This window comes from Pituophis catenifer, unplaced genomic scaffold (genome assembly GCF_029215685.1).
Source record: "Pituophis catenifer annectens isolate HBS135680 unplaced genomic scaffold, rPitCat1.0.hap2 SCAF_2, whole genome shotgun sequence".
In the NCBI taxonomy this organism is placed as follows: Eukaryota; Metazoa; Chordata; class Lepidosauria; order Squamata; family Colubridae; genus Pituophis; species Pituophis catenifer.
Window position 1 is genome coordinate 265,697,894 of NW_027256882.1, and position 27,516 is coordinate 265,725,409.

The 27,516-nt window shown below is 34.1% G+C and overlaps 1 protein-coding gene across 1 annotated transcript in view; it reads left to right on the forward strand.

Moving 5' to 3' along the window:
* Positions 1-27,516, forward strand: part of ADAMTS6 (ADAM metallopeptidase with thrombospondin type 1 motif 6) — a 96,071-nt gene that overhangs the window by 56,825 nt on the left and 11,730 nt on the right. Inside the window, exons 11-19 of the mRNA XM_070935857.1 lie at positions 2,274-2,381; positions 9,673-9,818; positions 13,903-13,966; positions 17,071-17,173; positions 18,060-18,193; positions 19,410-19,533; positions 20,210-20,290; positions 23,258-23,421; positions 25,504-25,642. Of these exons, the coding sequence (XP_070791958.1) occupies positions 2,274-2,381; positions 9,673-9,818; positions 13,903-13,966; positions 17,071-17,173; positions 18,060-18,193; positions 19,410-19,533; positions 20,210-20,290; positions 23,258-23,421; positions 25,504-25,642 (1,063 nt within the window). The remainder of the gene's footprint in view (positions 1-2,273; positions 2,382-9,672; positions 9,819-13,902; positions 13,967-17,070; positions 17,174-18,059; positions 18,194-19,409; positions 19,534-20,209; positions 20,291-23,257; positions 23,422-25,503; positions 25,643-27,516) is intronic.

Consider the following 27,516-nt stretch of genomic DNA (forward strand, 5'->3'; position numbering starts at 1 on the left):
TCCATTTAAGACGTCATTCAAATGCTATTAAGTGCAGGAAAAAAGCTTTCCATTAAAGCCTCATGAGCGTCAAATTGTATTGCACTTGACTTCTGGAATCCTTAATCTGTTGTTTCATACTGACCATGTTTCTACTTTATTCTTTGAACCTCACTTGCCTTGACTACAGTGTTGCCCTTTGAATTGAGTACATTGGTAGGAAATACAAGATTTAACTCAGCCTGAATTAGATTGTGCTGTTAATTAATTGGGAGTGCTGCACTAATTTATCACTTGCTGATAAATGCAAATTAATAGTCTTAGGCGTAAGGCCATACAACATTGATGTAATAATGATCAGCAATTGTATATTATGCGGTAAGTTATCATATATATTTCCATTATGAGTGCTACTTGTATCTCTCCTCAGTCACGTTATCAAAAAGTGATATCAGTGATAGTACTAGCTTGGGAGTCAGGACATAATGATATCCCCATTTTCCTTTTAATGACACAAATTATACGGTGAAGAAGTATGCTTTCATTAATCATTATTGCCTCTTTTATTTGCACTGAATTTGCACTGAATAAAATGAATAGATTCATTTAAAATATTCAGTGAAATGTTTTAAATAAATCCAGCACATCATGCTGAATTTCATGAATAAACAGTCAATATGATATTAAGCAAGCTGAAACGTATGTTTGGTTGTCTTTAATTTACAATTGAAGGGAATTATGACCTGTATTTGAAGTTATGGCCACTACAGCACCCTGCGGTCACGTGAACAAAAGCCAGGCACTTGGCAATCCACCAGCTCTTCTGGCTAACCACAGGGATGCTTTAATAGCCCTCCTCACCTTGCCCTTTTCCCATTCTGCTGGAATCCTTGGACCTATGCCTAACCCCGCAGGTTCCCTGCAGACTAAGGGCTACTTCCCACACCAGCCTCCTCCCCCACATCATATCTTGCTTTATTTATCTTTTCTGGAGATTACCTTGAGCAAGAAGAAGCAGATAATCTCCTGGGTGGTCTTCCTATACAATAGCTAAATGGTACTATCCCAGAAGTTGTCACCACCACTTTATACCATCCAAGAGAAGGTGCCATCTTGAGAGAGGCTGCAAACAATTGTAACATGGTAACTCTACTTAGGAACCCTTGATGTTGTTGTATACTGCTGGATACTTTTTGATTCTCTGAATTCTGTGTGAATAAATTAGGATTGAAGTGAATAGAAGAGTTGCTATTCCAGTTTCACTCATCATGCTAAAAAGACGTCACAGTAGTTTTTACCCAAAACCTTTATTGCTGAAACTGGAATAATAAACAGTGAATCTCCACAATAGAAAATGGCTTTTTTTCTGATTTACTAGTGCACCAAGATTCTGAAGTACTTTTAAGTTTGTTGGGAAAATCTGCAGGAAATGGTTAGTAAGAATGATTCTGACCAGATACGTATCTTGCAGAATGCTTTTCTGTCTTCAAAACTGTTACGTGGATTACTTCACTTCCTTTATGCAGAGCTGGGTTTCCCAAGTATCCTACTATACTTAGGGATGATGAATTAAGAAGACTTGTATCCAGAAAAATGAAAGAATGTTCTTCATTTTGTGAGGCTAAAAATAATTCCTATTCAGTCAAATAAGATTGATTTGCATCTCACCTTTAGAGAAGTGGTGAAGTGGCTCTGCCTGGCTAAGAAATTGTTTGCGGTTTCTACATCTAATATAGTAAAAAAAATAAAGTTATTGTCTGACAGGCAATTTTCAATCCCATTGCCAATTAATTATTCTAGACCTGGAAGTTTCCTGTTCCTACAAGAGACCTGTGGTGAATCAGGCAAATAATTCCCTAGAAGAAAAGTTATTTCTATACACACTTGAAGATTTATGTTCATAATATTATATTTTGTTTGTAGACTGTTGTAGATCCAGGGCCAATTCACACAACCAATTTTGGGATTTGTGTGTGATGAATGAGATATTTACACTATGAGATTATTCTGTGATGGATTTTCTGCACATGGCTAAAAAGAAATGTACAGCACTACTAATTAGGCTTATGGGGAATGATTCCACAATTTTATTATGTGAGAATTCAGAAAATATAACTTTTTTTTTAATGTAAGTTATTCCATTCTAATAAATATTCTAAAATTCATTTCAATTTGTTTTTCTTTTCTTTTTTATATGCATCTAGAACACTATCTTGGACTTTCAACACAAGTATATTTTAAGGAGCATTATTATTCAGTTATTCTGAACAACTTGCTTCTGCCTTCTTTCCCAGGAAGTGTGTAGAGAGCTTTGGTGTCTCAGCAAAAGTAATCGCTGTGTTACCAACAGTATTCCAGCAGCTGAGGGTACTCTTTGCCAAACTGGGAGCATTGAAAAGGGGGTAAGTTTAAATGTCTCTTAATTTTCTTCAGGGCACAGAAAGTTTCAGAAGACCAAAGAGGATTATTAAATGTTATGTAAGAAATGATAAGCTTAAACAGAGCATCAACAAAATGGAATATTCATTTTAATTCACTTATAATTATATATATCTTAAACAGTTCTTTAATTTGTTTTTGATGTGGTCTCATTATGTGATCTTTATTAAACAGATAATACTATCTAAAAGTTCTCAGCTGTGGCTTCTTTCCATGCTTTTGTTCTGAAAGCATAATCCTGTTACAATGCTCTTCCAATATGTGAGAAAAAATTAAGTAATTCAAATGAAATTGTCCAGAACAATTTTTCTCCCTTGTAAAACATCCATGGTATTTAACTAAATAGCAAAACATACACAGACACACAAACGTCACATTTTTCTCTAACAGAACCTTGAAAATCCTCAAATTCCTATTGAATTTATTGAAGAAAATGAATAGAAACGTATGCAGAGGAAGGTATCAAACTGATGTTTTGAAATGCAGTGACTGCTAGCCCTTGGTAACAACACTGTGTTTCTGTTATTATGTATGTACAAATTTCAACTACTCTGATAGTAGTAAGGCATGAAATGCATTCTGATTTTGTCAGTTGATTGTACTTCTTAACAGTAATACATCTTGTTATAAATTTGACTCCCACAATTTTGCAGTTTTTCTCTAAATGTTTTTAAATGCCTCAAGCTTTCTTGAGTGTTGCTTATTTTTTCTAAGTAAGCAGAGGAAATGTTGGCAGGTTTGGGTAGGTTGGAATATTTGTTTCTAAATAATATGAGGAAAATCTTAGAGAATCCAGAACTATTACTTGATATTTGCACTCCACATATTTGCAGAAGTGAGCTAAAGCACTCAGTTTCCTGTGAAGCATTTGTGTAAACATCCATTCATTCAAAAGAGTAGAATGTTAAACTTCTACAAAGATGGAAGTGTTCTCAGTATACAGATTATGTTGGTCTCTTGTGGAACAAATATGTGCAATGACATCTATTCATTAAAAAGCATGCTTTGCATGTTCAATTCAGATGAAGTAAAAACCAGAATACCTATACATGATATAATCTTAGAGTCCAGTGAGACAAATGTTATTCACTCTCATATGAGGGTTTTGTCAAGCAATTTATATTTTCTATTGTTATATGATTAAGTTGTGGTAGATGTTCAAATGAAAAGCTGAGCATGACAATCCTGACTTTATGGTGTTTCTGTGTTATATAATACATGTAACACATGAGTGAGAGTAAGGTGCTAGCATTTTCTCATACCTAGACTTTAGGAAATGTATGTGTGCAAGGGCAATCCCGGGACTTTGTTAAAATATTATAATACCTTTTCAGATTTTTAAAAGGAGTCTAGTTTCAAAGATGCTATTGTTCTTTCAGATTAGTTATGTAATAAAAATAATTATTTCCTATCATGCTGAAGAAGATAATATTCTTTAAATCACTGAGTCAATGAACAATAAAAAAAACAAGAGAGTTTTGGGTAGGAGTTCAAGATAAAGGAAAGAGGGGAAGGGGAAAAAGAAAATTGAAGAACCAAGGAAATAGAGACTACTCTATTGAGCAAGGAATATGAACTTGATGGACATATCTAGGCTCCATTGCCTAGGCAAAAGGGGCTTGTATATATGCATCTTCCTTTTTCTTTACAATGGCTGACTGACTGCTGCTGCTGACTATGTGTTACTGGAGATTATTTGCTGCTGACCTAGTTGAAGACATTTCAGAGGACATATAAGGAAACCAGTTCCTCAGAGAGGAAGATCCCTGAATTAGCAAATTGGGGAATTTTATGTGGAATTATTCAAGGAATTGCCAATTACCAATCAACACAGAAAGCAAAGGAAGGTTAGTGATGATTCTTCAAGGTATGTACTGCTTGAAGAAATCCCAGGATAACATATTCTGGAAGTACAAACTTGTGTCCTTACTAGAGGAGAAAGTAAAAGGTCTTAATTAATTTTTAATTGAAACACAGCATGGAAAGTGAAAAATTCTTGGACAGGAGGTGTTAAGCTCCTCAGGAAAGGCAGAGAAGGAAAATACCAGAAAGCATAAAAAAGAAGATTGGTGGAAGTACACTGTAGCCCAAAGAAGCAAGTTCCAAAGGCATTTGATAATACTGGAATTCAACTATTGATATTCAGCTACTGCTCTTGGAGACAGTTCATAACTACCTGAGCATGTCCCACAAATTCTGGCTTCATGGAACAAGATGGAAAATATATGGGCTCCAAAGGATCAAACAAACCAAGAACCACTTTGGGAAAAATATGTTGTGACATGTTATTCCCTGCTCAGACAGTTTGAGACTACAATACACAGATCTGGTATGACACTGCAGGTAGTATGTTATTCTCCAGTTACCCATACTTTCTAAAGATGTACATGGGAATAAATGACACTGTGAGAAAACTTTGAAAACATTGTTGACTATTTCATTTGAAATTTCCTCTGAAGATGGAAGAAATAACCTAATCCTTATTGACTGGGAGGAAATGGTTGAAAAAGTGAGGGTGCCTTGAACCTTGGGACAAAGTGACCATGTTATCCATAATATATAGGGGAGCAGCTATGTATTTAGATTCAGAAGAGCAAAACAAGATATTGATGGTGCACTTCAAACAATTCGTACTAAAAGGAAAAAATGGAGTATATTTAAAGAGAACAATGGAGATATACACAGAACTTTCTAAAATGATAAAAGGAAACAAGGATATATATAGGAAATGAAGGTAGGCATTATAGCCAGAAAAATGATACAAAGCAATTGCCAGAAATTGTAGATTGTGATAAAAAGCCTAATGAGGAAAGAGCTGAAGCTTGTGAGAAATGCCCAGAAAAACAAAAAACACTTTTCAGATATGTCAGGAATAAAAGAAAAGGGAGAAAGTCTATACAGTAGCAAGAGTGAACTAGTAACAGTGATGGCAGTAAGGCAGAATGTCTTAACTTATATTCTACATCTGTTTTCTCTCAGAAGAGAAAGGAAGCCTTAGCTGGCCATCATTGTGCCCCTAATGGAAGGAAGAGCTGCAGCTCAGGATAGACAAGGAAAAGGTAAAAGATTACTTAGCTAATTTGAATGAATAGGTTACTGAAGAAACTAATGGAGATTATTGTTAATCACCAAGGCTAATCTTTGAAAATTCCTGGCGAACTGGCAAAATCCCAGAGGATTGAAGGAAAGCAAATATTATCCTATCTTCAAAAAAGAGAAGGACAACAACTTGGGAAAGTTGAGCAAGGTCCCCGAACAGATCATTAAGCAGCATATTTATAAGCACTTGGATAGGAATGCAACAGTTAACAAGAGCAAACATAAATTTGTCATGAGCAAATTATGTCAGATTAAATTCAACTCCTCTTTTCATAAAATGAGTTGTTTAACAGATCATGATGGAAGATAGGCTTAACTGGACACAGTATTCCGAATGGAGTCTGTGCAGGGTAGACTAGAGCAGAACAATTATTTCCTATGATCTAAATTCTGTTCTCTTATTAATGACCCCCCAGATATCACTTGTCTTTTTACTGGTTGCATCATAGTACTGGCTCATGTTTAACTTGTGATTAACAAGGAAACCCAGATCCTTTCATATGAAATACTGCCAAACCTGGCTTATCTCATCCTATACTTGTGACTTACATTTTTCCTACAAAAATGCAGAAGTTTACATTTCCCCTGGAGATTTAAATTTCATTATATTCATTTAAGTCTGTCTGGACTTGTATGAATCTTTTCTCTTTCATCTAAAGAGAGTGTTAGCCACTCTCCCAACTTTGTGTAATCTGCAAAATGTTTAAGTGTTCCCTCAACTCTTTCATTCAAGTTGTTGATAATGTTGTACAGCACAGGGACCCAGGACAGAGACTGGAGCACTAGATCTCTCAAAGTTGAAAAAAATTCAAGCAGATAAGTTGTAGCTTAGTTATTAAAGAAAAAAAGATTAATTGCAATAGTATAAGAAATGAATACATCTTCTGTGCTAACACTGTATATATTTTTCTGACTTAATTCAACTAACAAAAGAGCAATCTGAGTTACCTCATTATTCTATACATCCTATGACACATTTCCATTTACTTTAGAGGGAATCAGGGAATCAAAGAGCACTGGATGTTCTCACATTACATAATTATAAGGAGAAAAGAAACAACTATTAAGGATTAGTCAGAGGATTAAGAATGGGCAGTGTGTATATATAGATATTTGACGATTTCCCCCCCTGTACTTCTAAATTATTATGGTGCTCATTTGATTGAAATGTACATCTTTTTAAAATGGGTTGATTTGATGCATTATTTACAAAGGAGAGTATATTACTTGATCTAAAGATTTGGACTGGCATTATTTAGCGGTTTCTTGATACCTTATTTCGTACTTCAGAAATATTGTTAAATGTGTAATTTGTTTCCCTCTTCTGTGACACTTGCTCCCTCTCAGCCAAAGCAACCATAGTATGTTAGCCAAATATTATTCAGCACATGCCATAGTATGACAATTTTACTTTTGCTTTGGATATGAGATTGTACTTGTGGTTTTAATCAGCATTCTCTGCTTATTCAGCAGCAGAGCAAATTGTAGCCTAATGATTTGGACTAGTCTTTGATTACTATTGAATCATAGTTGCAAATAATGATGAACCCTGAAAACTTTTCAATTGTCAGCCAATGAAAGGAAGGCAAAGCAAGTATTGTTCCAATATTTGAAAAAAAAGAAGAAAAAAAGGGGGAAATGATTGATCAGTCATTGTAATCTGACATCTCAGAAGTTTCTGGATCATAACATAAGGTGACCCATCTGTTACCATGTTGGAGAACTTTTAATATTAATACAAAGTCAACATGAATGCATTAAGATCAGATTTTGAAATACTAACTTTATTTCATTTTTCCATCTTTAGTAGGTTGTGGAAATGCTGAAGACCTATTTTAATTTCAGGAACCCAATTGACAAAGTATTTGAGGACATTTTATCAAATGATAGATATATGGAAAATGTTTTATTGATTTGAGAGGGTCTACATCTAGTTTTAATTATACTCTTCAACATTTCCTCATCAACACTGAATAAGGTATCAATTGGAATGCTGCAGATCAGATTCTAGTATTCTTCAATATTTTTCATTAATGGCTTACAGTATATTAAGAAATACAAGGAATTATTATGAAAGATACAGATAATAAAAAAGAGTAACCAATAATATAGAAGAGACAAATTTCAAAAGGATATTGTGAATGTAGAGAATGGGCAGACTCTAATAAAAATTAATAAAAGATAAATATGTCAATCCTCACTAAAGAGAAATGTGCTCTTTTAAGAGCAGGCATTCTGTAAGGCTCAGTCCCACAATAAAGATGGCAGAATAGTGATTGGCATGTGCAAGACCCTGCAGCTGGCAGTGGGACGGTTTCACAGATAACTGGATCTGAGCGTTTATATGTGTAAAATAAGATGAGATTGTGCCTGCTGCACAGCTGTATCCCTTACTGGGTTTTCTGCACCTCATAGCAGAACTCTTGTTGGAGTTCCCAAGTGTTGTGGCACTTGGAGATTACAATTTACCATCCCTAGATGAGGAGGCAGAACAAGAATTTATGACTACCATAACAGCCAGGATTACCCAAAGGTTTGGGCCCTGCATATATAGGATGCCACATATTGGAACTAGTTTTTTTTTTATCTTGGAACAATTGAGATACGATATGAAAATCAAGACTAAATTCATCAATCCCTTATCATGATCTCTGGTATTCTTGCTTCTCTCTTGGCTCCAAGCACTAGAAAGTGCAATTCGATTATCACTTTAAAGCACTAGATGGCTCAGGGTCATGAAAAGTTTCCAGGATATCTGCTTTTTGAATGATATCAGCATCTTGAATGTAAGAATAATCTTACTGATTCTCTACCTTTAATATATTATTTCTGTAACCTAACATAATTTTTACAAATATTGTAATCTGAATGCTTGTTTTAGATATATATGAATTTTTAAAAATATACATGAGAATTTTCTATTTATAAATATTTTATGTTTGCTACCAATCATTTTAGTGTCCTTTTTGTATTAATGATATTTGTATAGGTACTTCGGAGAAAATGCATTTTTCAAAATGTATCAGGCAAATAAAACTTTTTTACTGGCATTTGGGATTTCTCCCTTCTTTGTTCATTATAATGACACTATAATACACTGTATAATATCATTACATGATGTATATATGTGGCAAATATGGTTTGCAAAAATATATGGCAAGATACAGTGAATGACATTAGATTCACCTACATTTCCTTTTCTTGTCTAATGCACTTATTTTACTGTTTTCTTCTTTTTTATGCTTATAAGTTATTCAAAAGGTGAATTGTGTGATCTATGTATGCATATATGTATGATACATAATGAAAAAACACTGTTTTCATAGGAAAAAAATGTCTTTATTTTTTTGCATGTGTTCCTTCAATTTTATTAAGCAAAATAAAACAGGTAGATTTTTGTCTTAAATTAGGACTTTATTATTTTGCTTAATACGTGAATAAATAAATCATGTAGTTTAAGTAATGTCTCATAATTTAATTTAATAACAAAAATCAGATTTAAAACTTTGATGATGTTTGTTTTAATATTTCACTCCAGATAATCATTTACACTGTGAAAATTTAGCCAGTTAGTGTGTATAAAGATTTGGATTGCTTCTAGTGCTTTGGATTGCTTCTAGTGCCTTGGCATTATTTTTCTTATGTTACCAAAATAAGTGTTAATGAAATAGTGCTTCAAGTTTATCTTCCATCACTTCTATTTCAGTATGGCGTTTGTTTTTTTTTAATGGAGAACCGATAGCCAAGAGCGCTTACAAAAATTCCTAACTGAAATATTTTCTTTGTTGTTCTGTTAAATAATGCAGCCCTAATACAGATGTGTTTAAACACTCTTAGAATGATTCTTAATGTTTAAATAATATTTTAAATCTGTTGCAGTTTATTTTAACAAGAGATAGTAAGAGATAGTTAATGAAATGACAAATGCTAGCTTATGAAATTTTTACGTACGTTAGGACTTTATGATTCGGTTTTGGTGAAAAATAAAAACAAATAACATTTTCCTGCACCCATAACTAAACAGGGTTAAATCAAATAAAGCTTATATATGTTAGCAGTACAATGAATGTTGATGCCTAATGTTGGTCATATATATATTACTGTCTTGAATATTAGTCAAAAGCTAATTCTTTGTTTTTTATGAAATCTTTTCAGTGGTGTTATCAGGGAGAGTGCGTTCCTTTTGGCACTTGGCCCCAGAGCATAGATGGCGGTTGGGGTCCCTGGTCAATATGGGGAGAATGCAGTAGGACTTGCGGGGGAGGAGTCTCATCGTCCATAAGGCACTGTGACAGTCCAGCGTAAGTAGCTAAAGTAAGCCATCGCCAGCAAAAAAGACATATTTGGAAATGATTTTAAATGTGGATTCATGTGTCATTTGTCAAAATGCTTCTGTGCTATATCAGTCTACCTTTAAAACAAAAACCCATATCAACTACCTAGAAAAATACTACATACTTTCAAATGTTTACATGTTATACTTAATTTCTTCCTCCATTTTTTTTATCTCAGAGTTAAATAATTCTTTTTAATGTAGACCTCTCAAATATTACCGAATTACCAAACATTACCGAAGCCAGTCCCATTGCAAAAGCCTGTCCCATTGCAAAGCATTGGAGAAATCTGGATTATCTAAATGGCAATTGGATTTTCTTCGTTTTTTTCCTTCGAAAACATTTTGCTTTTCATCCAAGAGGCTTCTTTAGACCCCTGGCTGATTTCTGGCTGATTTCTGAACTCCTAGCTTCTCCTGCCATACCAAATTTGATCCCATTCTATTCAGTTTCTAGAGAGTTATCCTTCTGATAAAACAGAATACTTACTTAATTTCAAACTTTCTATTGACTTCAAAAGAATAAAAAGATAAATACAGTGTTTGACAAACCTTTTTCTTACCTTTTATTAGTATGGGAATTTTGCAGCTGACCTCCAAATGAGGCCAGCACCAATAGACAGACTGGATTGATAATTATTTATTGAATTTTACATAACTGTGTGCAAAGCCTGCTGTCTTCATGCATTTTTGTTTCTTGTATATATCCCAGTATATCCCAGTGGTGAAATCCTCTGCGGGTTGCCACTGGTTCGCTGCCAGTGCATGTGCGGTATGTGCCAAACCCACACTTCATGGGCGTGCATGCACAGTGCACACCAAACGCATGCTGCATGTGCATGCACAGTGTGCACCAAATGCATGCTGCGCAAGCACGCATATGCAGTGCGTGCCAAATGCATGCTTCGCATGGGAAAAGGACACTTAACAAGGTAAGTAGAACAGTGAGGGGGGGAAAAACTGTGCCGCACTATTTAGATTAGCTAGAAAGCAGGATTTCCTACTTTCTAGCAAATATAAATTGCGCAGCACAGATGATCGTTGGAAATACCGGTTCGGACCAACCAGTAGCTTTTTTTTACTACCGGTTCACTGAACCGGTAGCTTTTCTCACTACCGGTTTGCCCGAACCAGTGCAAACCGGTAGGATTTCACCACTGCTTCATCCCCTTTGCTATTCTCCAACCTTATGTTTACATCTGCTGTTTTATTCTTATCATTTCATTAAAAAGTTTTGTCTCCATATTTTCTGTGATTCCTCAAAAACTAGCCAAAATGTTATGTGAAACAACTTTACTTACTGAGCTAATTTATATAACGTGTTTCTTTTACTCACATCTTTTATAGTCATTTCTAGATTGATGTCAATAAGGGAAACTATTTTGCAAACTGTGTTGTTAAATTCCAGTAATTGCAATAATTGGGAAATTCTGGTTATGCCCAGAATTTATAATTACATAATACAAATATTACAGTAATTCCAATGTTTCTCCATACCACACTTGACTGGTAATTATAAAATGTGAAACATAGTAGACCTTTGGCAATTTAACTCAGACCAGGAGGTTACAGAGCACAAAAAGCTGAAAAGGAGAATTTAAAAAGGATGAAACCATAAAAAATATTTTATATGGATAGACTACCGTATTTTCTGGCGTATAAGACGACTGGGCGTATAAGACGACCCCCGACTTTTCCTGTTAAAATATAGGGTTTGGGCTATACTTGCCGTATAAGACTACCCCTCTTCCAACGCACACCAAATAAAAATTAAAAAACATCAATTGGCTCACCCACAATGTAAAAGCAGCTGTGCTAGACCCAAAATGGCCCCTACATCAAGCAGGAACATCACACAGCCACAAAAAGCCCCAAAAAACAACTTTCACACTTCACACACACAAAATTCCACATACAGCTTTGTGAGATTTTGTGTGTTTGTGTAGTTAGAGTGAAACACTACAGAAACACATTAAATCTCAGAAAGCTGCACAAATATTATTTTATTTTATTTTATTTTTATATGAAAGCTAAATTTAAAACTTCCTAAACTTTAAATGGCTAGGTCTAAAAAAGAACAACTAAAAAAAAACCCAATTAACTATTTTTTTTAAAGCTCCTAAAGGGGAAAAAAACTTACTCAATAGAACAGGGGTCTCCAACCTTGGCAACTTTAAGACTTGTAGATTTCAACTCCCAGAATTCCTCAGCCAGCTTTGTTTTGCTGGCTGAGGAATTCTGGGAGTTGAAGTCCACAACTCCCTGCCTGCTTGATTGCAGGCAGGGAGTGGCTTGCTGATGGAATGGATTCAGGCAAGCGAAGCAAGGCAAGCGTTGCGACTAGCAGCTAAGCTAAGCAAGCTGGAGGGGGAAAACTTTTTTCCTTTTACATGGCTCTGGCAATCCCAGCTGAGTTGCCTGATTAGCAGGCAACTTAGCTGGGATCGTCAGAGCTTGGATCGCCAGAACCATTTAAGGCTCCTCAGAGTCTTTCGGGCTGGTCTGCCTGGTTACAGGAGAACGACACCCGGCGTATAAGACGACCCCCGACTTTTGAGAAGATTTTCATGTGTTAAAAAGTCGTCTTATACGCTGGAAAATACGGTATTTATATTGACAATAAATATACAAATATTGTGTGTCTTACATGCATTCTGTCAGCTGAAACTTTGATTTTGGGTTTTACTGATTAGATAGATTCATTGTTATAGAAATGGCTAGTTTATACTATTATGGAAAAGTAAAAAGTTGAGGTTCAATGTTAATGCTTTATTCTACTGCAACAGAGGGAGTTGGAAGTCAATGCCTTTTTTTCTTTTCCCTCTCCCCTCCTCACTTTTCTTTCCCCTCTCCCCCACTGTGTCCTACTATTTTTGTATTTTATTCTATAATCTAATAAAATGTTATAAAATTAGGAAAAATTGTTTTCTCCTGAAACTGGTCCCTGGTATCAAAAAGGTTGGGGGCCACTGTCCTAGAATACAGGTAGTCCTTGATTAATGATGTTAATTGGGATCAGAATTTCTATCGCTAAGTGATTCAGTCCTAAATCACAATATCACATAATTGTATTGTTTAGCAACAGCAGTTTTGGCAAGCCCCAAGTACTGTCATTAAGTGAGTCATTAAGGGAAGACCTCATCTGACTGAAAATTCTGACATCCTGCTGGTTTCTCCATTGACTTTGTGTGTAGCTGGCAGGGAAGGAAGAAACATACCTTCTCTATCAGCCTTTCCAGTAGTCTAGACAAGAAGCACATCCAGAAGTGTGCTCTACATTTTTGCAAGGTTACATTAACTGAATCTTGCAAGTGTCCCCCATTACCTTTACAGTCCAAGAAACTAGGGCAGCTCTGAGACATTTGACCCACCCACATGCCTTCTGTTGCCTATGCTGCCACTTATCTGGCCATTGTCCTGACTGTGGCTCTTATCTCTGTCTCCCAAGCATTGCACCAGTGTAGAACTATTCAAAGCCACTTACTAATGCCCATAGCCTAAGAGTTAGGAGTTATATTCAGTGTACCATACCCAGTCAGAATGTATTTGCAAATCATCTTTTTAAATAAAATGCATCTTTCTTCTTAATATACAACTGAAGTCTTCAGAGACTGCAATATCAATGTATAAGGCATTGAGCTCACACACATAACCTCTTATTTATTTTAATAGTAGTGTTGTTTAATAATAGAAAATAATTTTTTTTAAAAAAAATTATTCATTTTAAACATTTCCTGGAGTAGCAAGTAAATGGGTCTAAATGAAATAACTTGTTGAAATGAAACATTATAAATTATATTTCTTTGTCAATGTTACAGACTTTTACTGGTGCTGAATTCAGATGTTTATAATTAACTAATTAGAAGAAAAATAAGTATTTCCACATTTTTAAAATAATGATAAACCCAGAAACAAATATTGAACAAAAGATTTTAATTTTAAAATCATTTATGAATATTTTTGCCATTTAAATTAATAGTGCTCCAGTCTGAAGTTCTTGAAAAATATTATATATATATATATATTCATAAAATTCGAATGATTTCTTCCAGACCTTCTGGTGGAGGAAAATATTGCCTTGGAGAAAGGAAACGATATCGCTCTTGTAACATTGATGTGAGTAGATCAAAATTAACTTGAAATCTAATCAAATGTACCTGTATATTGATCAGAATTCTGTTATTTATTTAGCATATGGTGATTTACAAAAAAACGGTAGTCTGCTGCATTGGAATCAGTAGATGTTTGGCAGCTGATGGGACCCAGAAGCAGCCACCAAAGCACTTCTGGTTTGAGACATATTAGCCAGTGACATCACCATTGCCCTGGGGACCCAATGGGGACTCCCTCTCTCATCCCCCAGTGGGTTCCCATCGAAGTGCTACCTATTTATCTACTCACATTTTTATGTGCTTTTGAACTGCTAGGTGGGCAGGAGCTGGGGCAAATAATGGGAGCTCACCCTGGCACCCGGGTTTTGAACTCCATCTTGCCAATTGTCAAGCCTCCGTTCTAACCACAGAGTCATAGCACTTCCGTTTATACAACATAAATGGCATTATAGAACTCAACATGTACATATCAATACTGAAAACTGGATCTAACAAGAAGATATTGAGAATAGTTATTCTCAGTAAAAGATGTAAATCATGAATAATAGTAAATTATATAATTATATTACATATTTGATATGTATAAAAATTCAAAGTTACATTTATTTTGTAAAATGTATCAATAAACCTTAGACTTAAATGTGTCTTGCATTTCATTGTATATATATATTAGATATTAAAGTCATTCATAAAGTATTGATATTTTTACTGAGTTTTTTTGGTAAACTTAGAATATAAGTTGCTGCAAATAATTTTATGGTAAAATTTTGAGTCTATTTTAAATAAATATTTCTATTCCCTATTATTGTGAGAAAAATATTTTAGTATATAAATATATTTCCGATATCATATCGTATCATATCCTATCATGTACTATCAGTTGCAGCTAGGAGAGTTCTTGCACAGTTGCAGCCTTTCTTTGATTCGGAGTCCCTGTGCTCAGTTATTCAAGTCTTGGTCATCTCATGTCTGGACTATTGCAAGTCAACATAGGGCTACCCTTGAAGAGCATTTGGAGGTTTCAACTGGTACAGAGTGTACAGCAGTTACACCACTGCTCCACAAGATGCACTGGCTGCCAGTTTGCTTCCAGGTACAATTCAAGGTGTTTAAAGCCCTGCATGGCATGGGTCCAGATTATGTAAAGAATCATCTCAGCCCACTGAGACTCCCCATTCACACCAACAGATTAGGCATTCTGTGGGTTCCATTAGTCAAGGAATTCTGGATGGCAGAGTCCAGGCGAAGGGCCTTCTCTGTTATGTCTCCTGCTCTTTGGAATATCTTACCCCTTAAGATGAGATCAGCTTCTACCCTTCTGATAAGGGCTTGAAGACCTAGCTTTGACAGATGGCTTGGGACCTCAATAGGAGAACATCACACTGGAGGAGGTTGGTGAATTAGAAGACAATCCCATCTCCACCCCTGCGCACCCTGCTCCCTCTCTTCCCATCTTTTAACTATAATTATATTTTTGGTTGTAATTTCTATTTTTATTGCCTTACAGATATTTAACTTTTATGATTTTAAAGCTTTTAATACTGTAAGCCATCCTGAGTCACTTCAAAATAAGATAGGGGGCAAATAAATTTAATAAACAAACAAACAAATAAATAAATGTTTTAATAATTATTTTTAAAAATGTTTTATTTTTACTTTTGATGTGCATTCATCTTTTGGATTAGTACATGAACAGAATGTTAATTTTTTTAGTAACTTAAATTGTATTATAAGTTAGTAGTAATTAAAACTATATCAATTGATTATATTATTGAAATTTAGTAAAATTCAAAAGGGTTTTTTCAGGATTTATTAAGGACATTATGAAGAGATTTGCTTATTTATTTTATTTTAAATATTTATATAGCCACCTAACTTATTATCAAACTCTTATACTTAGCTTATTGTGTGTACTAAACTGAAATGATTTGCTTGAAATAAATTTGCCCTGCATCAGCATTCACTGTTACTTTTGTAATTTAAAAAACATTACTTCCTAAAATTCTAATTATTTATTCATAAACAGAATCATGTTGATTGCATATTTACTTCAAAAGCAAAGTAATTTTCTTTCTCCCTCCTTTCACTCTTTTCATTTTGGTGCTTCATGTAAATAAATCCTATTGTGTAGATTTTTTTATTTGCCCTTTTGATGGATTACATATACGTTACTAAAACTGAGAGAAGCAGAATCATTTATTAAAACAGAAGACGTGATATCTATCAGATGGAAAAATATTCAGTTGCAGTTAAGGGCTTTCTTTCAGTTCCTAGCAATTAGTTTTTGGGCTGTGTCAGAGTTTAATTAAGAAAAAAATACTTTATGAAACATAACAGAAATTTGAGCTAAAATGCAAATGACAGTTTTCCTATCTCCCTCAAGTGGTCCAACTGTCATATATATAACCCTGAGATGGGAAATTGATGAAGTTTTTCAACTGAGAAGAGCAGAGCAGCTTGTTGTTGGAGCCAAGTCAATATAATATCAATACTCTATCACATATATTGATCACTAAATCAATTCACAATATCAGATTATTTGAAGAACTTGTATTGCTGCTCAAATTTAATGTAGCTTTTTTTCTTGATATGTTTAGATTTAGTAGATTTCACATTAACAAAGTAGAAACTTTTGCTGAATTTCTATAGATATTCATATATGCATTAGTCCATACTTACTATATACAGTACTTTCCTTATATGAAATAAACATGCGATTTGTTACTATTTCTATTGAGTAAACCCACTGAATTCTACGTGGCTTTCGTTTATGCAGGATACATGCATAACGGATGAAAGGTATAACATTTTACATGTGTTTTTACAAAGAGATCCTGAGTTCCTAATGACTTGTCCGTATTTTTAAAGTAATATGTTCATTTGATATTTTAGGCTAAAATGTGAAACCATAACCTAATTTAAAATGAAACATTGATCACAACACTGATTTTATAACTTAGTGATTGCTTGCAAGACATTCAGTCTGCTTAAATAGGCTGATACTATAGTTTGCATCTATGATAACTGTTTCATATTTAATTAAAAATGCACTTCATGTGTATATTGAAATTTCAAATTCATCACTTTTTCATTTTTGTTTTTATTTAGCCATGTCCTCTTGGAGCCCGTGATTTTCGAGAAAAACAGTGTGCAGATTTTGATAATATGCCATTTCGAGGAAAATATTACAACTGGAAACCATATACAGGAGGTATGTGAAGTTTTGTAATCTTAGCTATGATCCTGCCAGGGAAGGCAGGATATTAATTTCTCCTAAGAGGACCTTGAAAATATGGATATATGCACCAGGGCTTTATGGGCTTTAGAGCATAGAATTTGTCTGCAGATCTTTAAAATAGTTGTTCCTTTTCCTTGGATTGTATAGCAATTTCAGAGGGTAATCATTTGATATCAGAAAAGATGAAGTTGCTTTAAAGAGTTTAAGGCATGTGTCATGTTCCATTAACATCCCCCCATGTTGTTTGAAGTTCTTTTTCCAAATTATTTCTGAAGTACTGCATAACCCTAAACTGTCCTATTGCAGATGGTCATATCTGATTGTGCAATGTTAGATTTGATGGCGTTGGAGAGGCAAAGGCCACTCTTGCTGAACTTCACATAGGACTGAATTATGGATGCAGATAATTTTCTAAGTGAAATAAATTTTTTGGAGAGCTCAGCGTAAGTCAGGCAGTCACTGGCTGAAAGTCAGTTATCATCCTTGTAACTGAAGCTGTCAGGACAGAGTACTTTTTTTTTTTTTGTATCACATCACAGACTGAGAAAAACATGTTAAAGCAATTGTCTGGATAAGTTGTAAAACAAACCAAGCACAGTATTGTTATCGGAATCCAGTAATCTATCTGAAAAGTTTAAACCAGAAAGGCAATATTTAATACTGTTTAATAACTTATTAGGTCTTGTTCAATTAGTGAAATCTGTTTATCAGTCTTGATCCTACAGCTTCATTAATCTGTTGAAAAACTGTTGAAAAAAATCAGCGACAGGATTTTTTTGGGGAAAAAAGATTAATATCAAATTGTATATAATACTTCAAATTTTGGAATTTGATCTTTTAAAATGTTTTATTTGTCTAGGTGGGGTTAAGCCATGTGCATTAAACTGTTTAGCAGAAGGTTATAACTTCTATACTGAACGTGCTCCTGCAGTGATAGATGGAACACAATGCAATGCCGATTCCCTGGATATTTGTATCAATGGAGAATGCAAGGTACAATACATGAACATTACACAAAAGTAAAAGTGATTTAAAACATTTCTATACTGCAACATCCTCTAATGAAACAGCTGTCAAGGAACTGCCTTTATTAATATATTGGAACTACAGTTTCAGAAGCACTGACATTTTACCTCATTTGTCTTATAGAAAACTTAGAGCCAATAGGAATAGTGGCTTCTTACTTATTTCTCTCTGCTTTATTTTTCCCTGATTGGAAAGCTGATTTGTACTCCTGAACTTTCCCCTTCAGCTTACTTTTTACAGGAAAATAGTTTCTCCTCCCTTCTCTTTTCTTTTGCCATGAGAACAGAAAACTCAAAGATGCAATCTTTCTATTAGATCATGCAATTTCCTTAATAAATGTCCTTGTTACATTATATTTTAAGCATCTGTCTCTAAATACTCTTAATGGGCTTGTTTGTACTCATATATGTTCTCTGCTAAATATGGACTGCAGTGAATGAGATTTACAACCAGAGTTATCTCAAGTTTCTCTATAAATGCGTTATAAAACTGCTTACATGATTTAGACAATTGGGAGGAAAAGCAAAGAGCATCCTAAATGGAAACAGCCATCTCAGACAACTGAGAAACTGGAAAGCCCTGAATTTGATCTCTGTCCTTTAAAATGGAAAAGCTTTGAGAAGCCAATTAGCTGGCAGCATCTTGCAAAGTCACCTACGAGCAGAATCAGGAAATAAGCAAAAATTTATGACATATTATAAAAATGCAACTGGAATAAATTGCCTGATTGTAAGCAATTTAATTTTAGTTCATTTTAGGTAAAAGATAATTGCAAACAATATGTTAAAATATTTCAGGGATTATGTGACAAAGTCTATCAATCCTAAAGTTATAAAAATGTGTAATAAGAGGCTAGAAAAAGGATATTTTTGTGAACTGAATAGCATGTCATCTAGAAATTTAAGAGGCAATTCTACCTACCTAGCCTACCTAGTCCATACTAGTGTGATATTAAAAAACCTTCCCAAATATTGTGAGAAACCATTTAGATTTTAATATATAGACAACAGAGCAGAGAAATAAAGAATGGTACTTCTAGCTGAATGAATAAAATTGCTTTCAACAAAGAAGGAAGAATTATTTTAATAAATTAAGAATACCATTACTTTGAACATTAACAATTTAACTGAACCGAAAAGAAATCCTCTTATTGTATAGTTATTTTTACTGTACCCATTTTCAGCATGTTGGATGTGACAATATTTTGGGATCTGATGCTAAAGAAGACAGGTGTCGGGTATGTGGTGGTGATGGGAGTACATGTGAATCTATTGAAGGTTTTTTCAATGATACACTGCTCAGAGGTGGTAAGTCTCAAAGCTTATATTGTTGTTGTTGTTGTTGCTGGTGGTGGTTGTATAGTCAACCATATGCTTAAACCAGGGGTGAAATGAACTTACCTTTGCTACCGATTCGCAAATGTGAGCGCGCGTGCCTCCTCCACGCATGCGCAGAGCCTTCTGAACTGGCTGCATTTCACCACTGGCTTAAACTGAATTTGGGATTTTTATTCACTTATTGAGTCCTTCTCAAGAACCTGGGAGAAGCAGATATTGTTGTTTGGTAGTGTTAGGGTATTGTCACAAGCTGTATTACTATTATTTGACAACTATTTAAAAATTGATCAGGCAATAGCCATTGGATGCTGCCTTTTACTCTCATATACTCTTTCTAGAGTACTTACTAGATATATTTACTTATATCATTCCCAGATCCATTATCTATTGTTCTCTGATGCATTGTAAAATTGTAGTGAAATAGCTACTCCTCATAAAAATGAAAGCAAATATGTGAAGTGTTTTGTTTTTGTTTCTTACATTTACACCATTTAAATGGAACTATAGGTCTCTGTGTCTTGATTGCGACAAGAAGTAACGTTAAGATCTCTTGAATTCTTGCTATCTAATTGCATTAGTTATAAACAAATTAAAAGTGAGAACTGTTGCTTTTATCAGTGAAATAATTGCCCTGATTACCTTATAGGCTACATGGAAGTGGTTCAAATTCCTAAAGGTTCTGTTCATATTGAAATCAAAGAAGTGGCTGTGTCAAAAAACTATATTGGTAAGTTAATGATTTCATGATTTAATACAAAATTTGATAAATGTTGCTGGGTTCAAAATAACTTTCAGATAGATTCCATATAATAGTGTAGCCTGGCTGCACTGACTTTTTTTTTTTTTAAATCCTTCAAGTCGCTGTAGTCACCTGGCAACTGCCTATACTAGTCCTTGTCCTATTATTGGCAAGGGTTTATAGGAAGTATTTTGACATTTTCATAGAGCTCAGAGAAAGTGACTAACCCTATGCTGTCCAAGGTGGGTCTAGCACTTACCCTGTCCTGGTTTTTAGCCTGATGCCTAAATCTCTACACAAACTGGTTTAATATATAAGTGGGTGGACCTTTTGGTTGTTATTGTTATTGTTTTAAGAAACACTATGAAAACTGATTGAGACACATTATGGGAGACAGGGATTAACATTCTTCCTGCTGTGGCTCTGATAACATTTACATTGAAAGCTGGTATTAAACTTGGAAAATAACTTCCAAGTTTAGTGTCACAGTAAAGGGAAAGGAACATCTCTTTGTCCACTTTCACTTCTTATGTCCACGTTCTCTATCCAAATTGTATACTTCTAGCTATTGTTCTGAAGACAAAAGCTACATACATTAAATAGATAAATACATAGAAACATACACACACAATGTTTTATTTATAAAATTTCTAACTGGCCGTTCATTATTAAAAAACAAACTACAACAGGGCCTTTAACTTGCATTTGTTTCCATCATTGTAGCAGAAATAGGGAGTGGGCTAAATGATGAAACATGCATTACAATATCATAATACAAATGTCATTTATGTATTTAGTCAAATGGTTTTGGGTTTGTCTGATGATATATGCAAATATGCTTTGGAATCATTGCTATTTGCCACATTGATATGGATTAGTTATGAATCTCTTTCCTTTTCAAATGTTTCCTCTTTGTAGGAATGACATAATGATTTCTCTGGAGCATTTTGTCAGTATTTTAAAACAGAGCTAGTAATGCTAATAAAGCTAGAGAAACTTTGTATTAGTTTCTTGCTTCCGGAGGTTTCTGGAACATTATTTCAATTAATTTATTTCTATTGATTTTGGATAGTAAACATATAAGTAGATTTGATGCTGACTGGAAAATTTTGGAAGTTGAAGTCTACACATCTTAAAGTTCCTCAGGTTGAGAAACACTGCTCTATCACCTTGTTTGGTTTATTAGGAGTAAGAAAGTGTATACTGTAGATGGAAATTCTGTTTAATTACTTCTACCTGGTTTCTGATGTTAGTGAAAGTTACTGAGGAATTCAGAAAGCTAAAACTTATATCTATGATTTCTCTAACATTGTACCCTGTTTCCCTGAAAATAAGTCATCCCGTGATAATAAGCCCAATTGGGCTTTCGAGCGCATGCGCTAAAATAAGCCCTTCCTGAAAAGAAGCCCTCCCCAAAAATATTTAAACACATGCACAGCAATTTCCTCTGGTTAGGGTTAGGGAGACAGAGCTGTAAATCAGGAAAGAGAAAAAGAGGAGCCCCGTCTTGCTCAACATGCCCCAAAATAATAAGACCTCCCTGAAAATAAGGCCAAGCACTTATTTCAGGGTTCAAATAAATATAAGACAGGGTCTTATTTTCGGGGAACACGGTATTTAACGTGCTATACATCATTTTCCCATAAGCCATAATCATAATACCAAGAATAAATGTTTAATTCTTATTTGAAGAGAAAAATAACAAGTTCAGTACAGGCATTTTGGCTCAAATCCAATAATAAATGTGACAGCAGATAAAGCTTCTTAACTTATTACTGGAATGATATCAAGGATATCAAGAAAAGAAAAAAGAAAACTTTCTGAACAGATTTGCTATCCCTTCCCTCCCTCCTTTTGAAATGCTGCTCACATACAAACACCCTCCACAAAGTATTTTTGCCAAGCCACAGTAATATAGTAGTTTGTTAATTAGCATCATGTAACGTGGTAACACTCTTGAGGAGAAAGAATGGAAACTGAAACAAACAAAATCATTCTAATTAGAAAACTAAAGTTGTAGTTGGATTATCACAAAATAATAACTAAAAACAAGTAAGATGTATTTGAAAAATAAATGTATACCACTTTACCATGTATATTTAGCCAAAAGTTAATCTCATTAAACATACACTTCTGAGAAAGCATTAATTGTATTCTGCTATTATTGTGAAATATTTCCAGCAAATTAAAACTAACATTGTACAGGCTCATTTGTAAACTTGATTCTGAATTTAAAACGATTAGATGTATCAATTTATGCCGATTGTAAACTACTTTTATAATTTTATTTTCCCTTTGAACTAATTATTTTATTATATATATTAAATATAAGGATTTAAAAACCTATATTTTGAATCATTTATTGGTCAAATCCTTTTGCAGCGTCTGAAGGCAATTGTTCATTAAAAAGCATTGAAATGGGTAGTAGGCAGTCATCCCTTCCTCATCCATATGATTTGAGTATTCTGCTTTATAAAAATTAGAACTAATTAGCTGATTAAAGCATATTTTCTTAAGATATTTAGAGGTCAAAATTACAATGTTGATTAATTTACAAATTTGATTCAATTTTTAAAATATTGCAATAAATAGCAGAAAACTTAGTATTAAGCTTGAAACACTTCCAGAATGATCAAAACATTCTGCTTAAAGCAAAATGCAACTCCTTCAAATGGAATTATTTTGAATTTTAAACAATTTAAATTTAGGATAGTTTGTATACCACTCTTGGTTCCTTAATCAGAACCCTTAAGTGAAGCCATTGGTTTTCCATTGTAGATGATTTTCCTATTTTTAAGAGATCTTTAATAATGTATATCCATTTTACAAGGAAAGTGAGTTTTAGGAAGTTATGGTTCCTATGATATAATTCCACTTTCCTTCATTTGATATTTAATGAACGCTCTTATACATTCTAAATGATTTCTATCTTCATGCCATTTACACTTTTTTAAGCTTTGAAAACTGAGGACGATGATTATTATATTAATGGAGCGTGGACTATTGATTGGCCTAGAAAATTTGATGTTTCTGGGACAGCTTTCCATTACAAAAGACCAGCCGATGAAGCAGAATCTTTGGAAGCTTTGGGTCCTACTTCAGAAAACCTTATAGTCATGGTAAAGTATAAACTATTTCATTTTATTGTTTGTGTATCGAAGAGGTAATCTAGCCTTCTGTATTGCTCATGAACCTCTTTTCTATGTTACTTAGAACCTCATTCAGAAAATATTGTTTGTATTATAATCATTGCTTTGTACCTCTAGCTTTTGAATAGTGTTTCCTAGATAATAGACTTATGCTGTTTTGCAATGTATCAATCTACTTTTAAACCAACTGAGGTTTCTAAAATATAACTATAATCATTTTTATCTGGCACTGTTAAATTTACATTCAGTATTTATATTGTTTTTAAATTAACCATATTGTAACTCACCCCTATCAATAGTCTGCAGTTAGCCTCTGATAATCTGTTAAGCAATTTGGATATAATTGGGGGACAACATAATATATCACTTTCTTTTGCTACAGAGCTGACAGAAATGAATGCCATCTCATTTTCAGAAAGATAATCATATCACTTAAATTAAAATTTAAAAATCCCAGAGTATATATTAGAAATATAAACTATATTAAATATAAATAAAAGAAATATTGAACACAGTTTGTTCAGCTGACCATTTGTTCAGCTATTGCTCAAAATTATGACAGTGATAGAAAAGGAAAATTACAACTGATCCTAAAAGTTCTGGCCATCACAGCATTCCTCACATGATTGCAATCTGGGCACATGGCAACTGGTTCTCACTTACAACTATTCCAACATCCTGTAGTCATGTAACACCACTTCCACACTTCCCACAAAGTCAAGGGGAAAGCTATCAGAGAAAGTTGCAAATCACTTTGGTAAGTCGCTTGTCCCAGCAGCAACCACCTCCAGCCCTGTGTCCTGCCTTTGCACATTTTCCTGTGCCTGGCAATAGTCACTTCAGACCTTGTCACATCATGCTAGCCATTCGCACACCATCCCTCACCCAGCAAAATACACTCCTGACTCGCCATTCCTTACCTGCTGCTGGCGTGCTTGCAAGCTACCTGAACTCATTTAATGACCCCCAATCTTAGCTTAAAAACAGCAATGAGGACTCCTAGGGTTGCTGTCACTAAGCAATGCAGTCACATGATGTTGTGCTCAAAGACTGCATTGCTTAGCAACATAAATTCTGGTTCCAATTACCATTGATAACCAAGGACTACTTACATGCTTTATCAATTATGATTTGATTATCTTTTTAAACTTAGTCTCTTTCTATGGTAACATAAATAGTTATTCATTTAATCTCAAATATTTTCAGATTGTATATGTTATTCAAAACATTGCTGGAACATTATTATGTTCCAACCTAGAACTAAAAAGAAATTTCCTGATAGTTAGAACAATCAGTCAGTGGAACAACTTGCCTCCAGACATTGAGAATGCTTCAACACTGAAAATTTTTAAGAAGAGATTGGACAACCATTTATCTGAAATGGTTTCCTTTCCTTTCCAACTCTCTATTCTATTCTATTCTATTCTATTCTATTCTATTCTATTCTATTCTATTCTATTCTATTCTATTCTATTCTATTCTATTCTACTCTATTCTACCCTACCCTACCCTACCCTACCTTACCCTACCCTACCCTACCCTACCCTACCCTACCCTACCCTACCCTATTCTTGTCAAATTTAAGTACTGTGTAATAAAGATGTACGTATACACTAGTTATTTCTTTTTCTGCCATCTTTACAACAATCATTTCCAACCCATGGACTGTGGATCACATGCAGCCCTGGACAGCTAATAATGTGATCCCACAAGACTGTAAACTTTTAAAATTATTATATGATTTTTAATAAGTAATATATTTGTTATATTTTATATGCAGCCCAATATAATTTTTATTCACTCAATGCAGCCCAGGCAAGCCAAAAGGTTGGATACCCATGCTTTAGAAGTTATGATAAATGCCACATTGGATGGGATCACTCTAGCATTTAAATTTGAAACAACTAAAGTAAATTATCTTAAATTTTAGAAACATCTGCATCAATGTTCAAAGTTTTTCTCAAAAATCAAACTGAAAGTAACTAATTGTTAATATACAGTATTAATATACCAAAGTGTTTTAATGATAAAACTAGTTATTTTCAACTGCAGATTTTACTACAGGAGCAAAATCTGGGGATAAGATATAAATTCAATGTTCCCATCTCTCGTACTGGCAGTGGTGACAATGAAGTTGGCTTCACATGGAATCACCTCCCTTGGTCAGAGTGCTCTGCTACTTGCGCTGGAGGTAAATTAGCTTCTAACAATCTTGAAAGATTAGCTAAGTAGAAATATCTGAAATATTTATAATATAATAAAGGGAAACATATGTTGTTTATGTTAACAGAAACATTATTATTAACAAAAAATTACTACCCAAATTCTTACTTCTTGAGTTTTGGAGAGAGGCACAATGTTGATTTCTTTGTTCACCAAAAATTATAAATAAGCCCATCCTAATATACTATATTACAAGTAAAACTGTATAGTTTTAACTATCAATATGTATTGGAGTTAGTCGGTTCATAAGTGGGTTGTCTGTAATAATAAAGGGGAATGTCTATGGAGATTCTCAGTTATCCAGGTCATGGTTGTCCCAAAGGTGCTTTTTTTCAAGAAGCAACTGGTTTTCTTTGAAGACGTTTCACTTCTCATCCAGGAAGCTTTGGGGAATATTTGTAACTCAGGGTTGAAATGATGGGCATTTGGAGTTCTCTGAAATTGGTTGTTTTCTTGCAGACATTTCATTACCCAAACTAGGTAACATCATCAGTGGTAGTAAGAAGTGGAGTTTGCTCTCAGTTTATATTCTAGTGGCTTACCTTTGGGTGGTCTTAGAGGTTTTTTGGTTGGACTGTTTATTGTTGGCTCGTTTGGCAGTTGCTTGATTGGGATATTGTTTACTTGATAGTTGGCCTGATGTTAATCTATGCTCAGCTGATTGCTGATTGCTGATGGGGAGGTGTTTTGGTCTTTTTGTTCCTTTTTTGGTTTGTTGATAGACATTTTTACATAGTATATATATATTATTTATGTCTAAGTGTCTATTAAATACTAATTTGTCAGAGTACCAGGCTTCTAGAAATTTCCTAAGTATTTTTGGACTTGGCTTAGTCTAGTGGTCACAATTTCATAAGTGAAACTATGGTTAAGTCTTTCAGTATGTTATGAAATAAAGAGTTTTCATCATATCTTCTGACTGCTAGGTGGTATTCATGGATGCATTGTGCTAGTCTTCTACTGGTTTGTCCCTAAGTAGTGGCTGTTGAAGTCATGGGTTGTCTGCATTATTTGGCTTTAGGATTCATCCTGTCAGCCAATTCTTACACTAAGTTTATAAAAAATGTCTTAATTTGGCCTATGTACCAGCAACTGTTAAGCCTGGCATAATAGAACTTGTGTTTATTTTTAAGCATGTAATCTTCTTAATACCTTTTTAATGGAAATAGAAATATGAATTAGAAATCAAGTTCCCTCTAGGGTTTAACAGTTTCCCTGATTACTATCTCTTTTTAATATACTTTCACTTCAAAAAGCTGCCTCTCTCATCTTTTCTTAAACCAAACAAGAGAAAATAAATATTTAAGGGAATAAACTGCCATGGAGGAATTGGGAGAGCGAGGAATGAAAAAGGTCAACACCTGTCCTTTTAGTCCTTCCAATTATACCACCATGTGTTTGTGTCTATGCTATGTTAAGAGTTGAAGAGATTAGTCTGTTGCCTGAAGCCATTTCCCTTAGTCCCTTCCAGTAACAATAACAATGTTCCCTCCTTGTTTTCTCTGCCAAGAACCACTAATTATCTCCCGATTTCTCTTTTTTCCTTATTTTTAATAAGTATTTTCATCTAGATATTGTATTTTTAAATTTATAAATTATATTATCTTTTCTGATAAGCTGAAGTGAAAAATTATTTTAAATAAATCAATCAATAAGAATTGGTGTCTAGTTCTTACTCCTCTATCTGTGTAGATGCTAATAGCTATTGTTTTCTATCAACTGTTTTTTGTTTCTGTTTATTTTTCTGTCTTAAAATTGAACCATTTGTCAGTCTGTTTGAGGCAAGTATTTACATAAAAGGAAGATAAAGGTTTTGTTTTATTTGCTTTTTCCTGTGGAAGT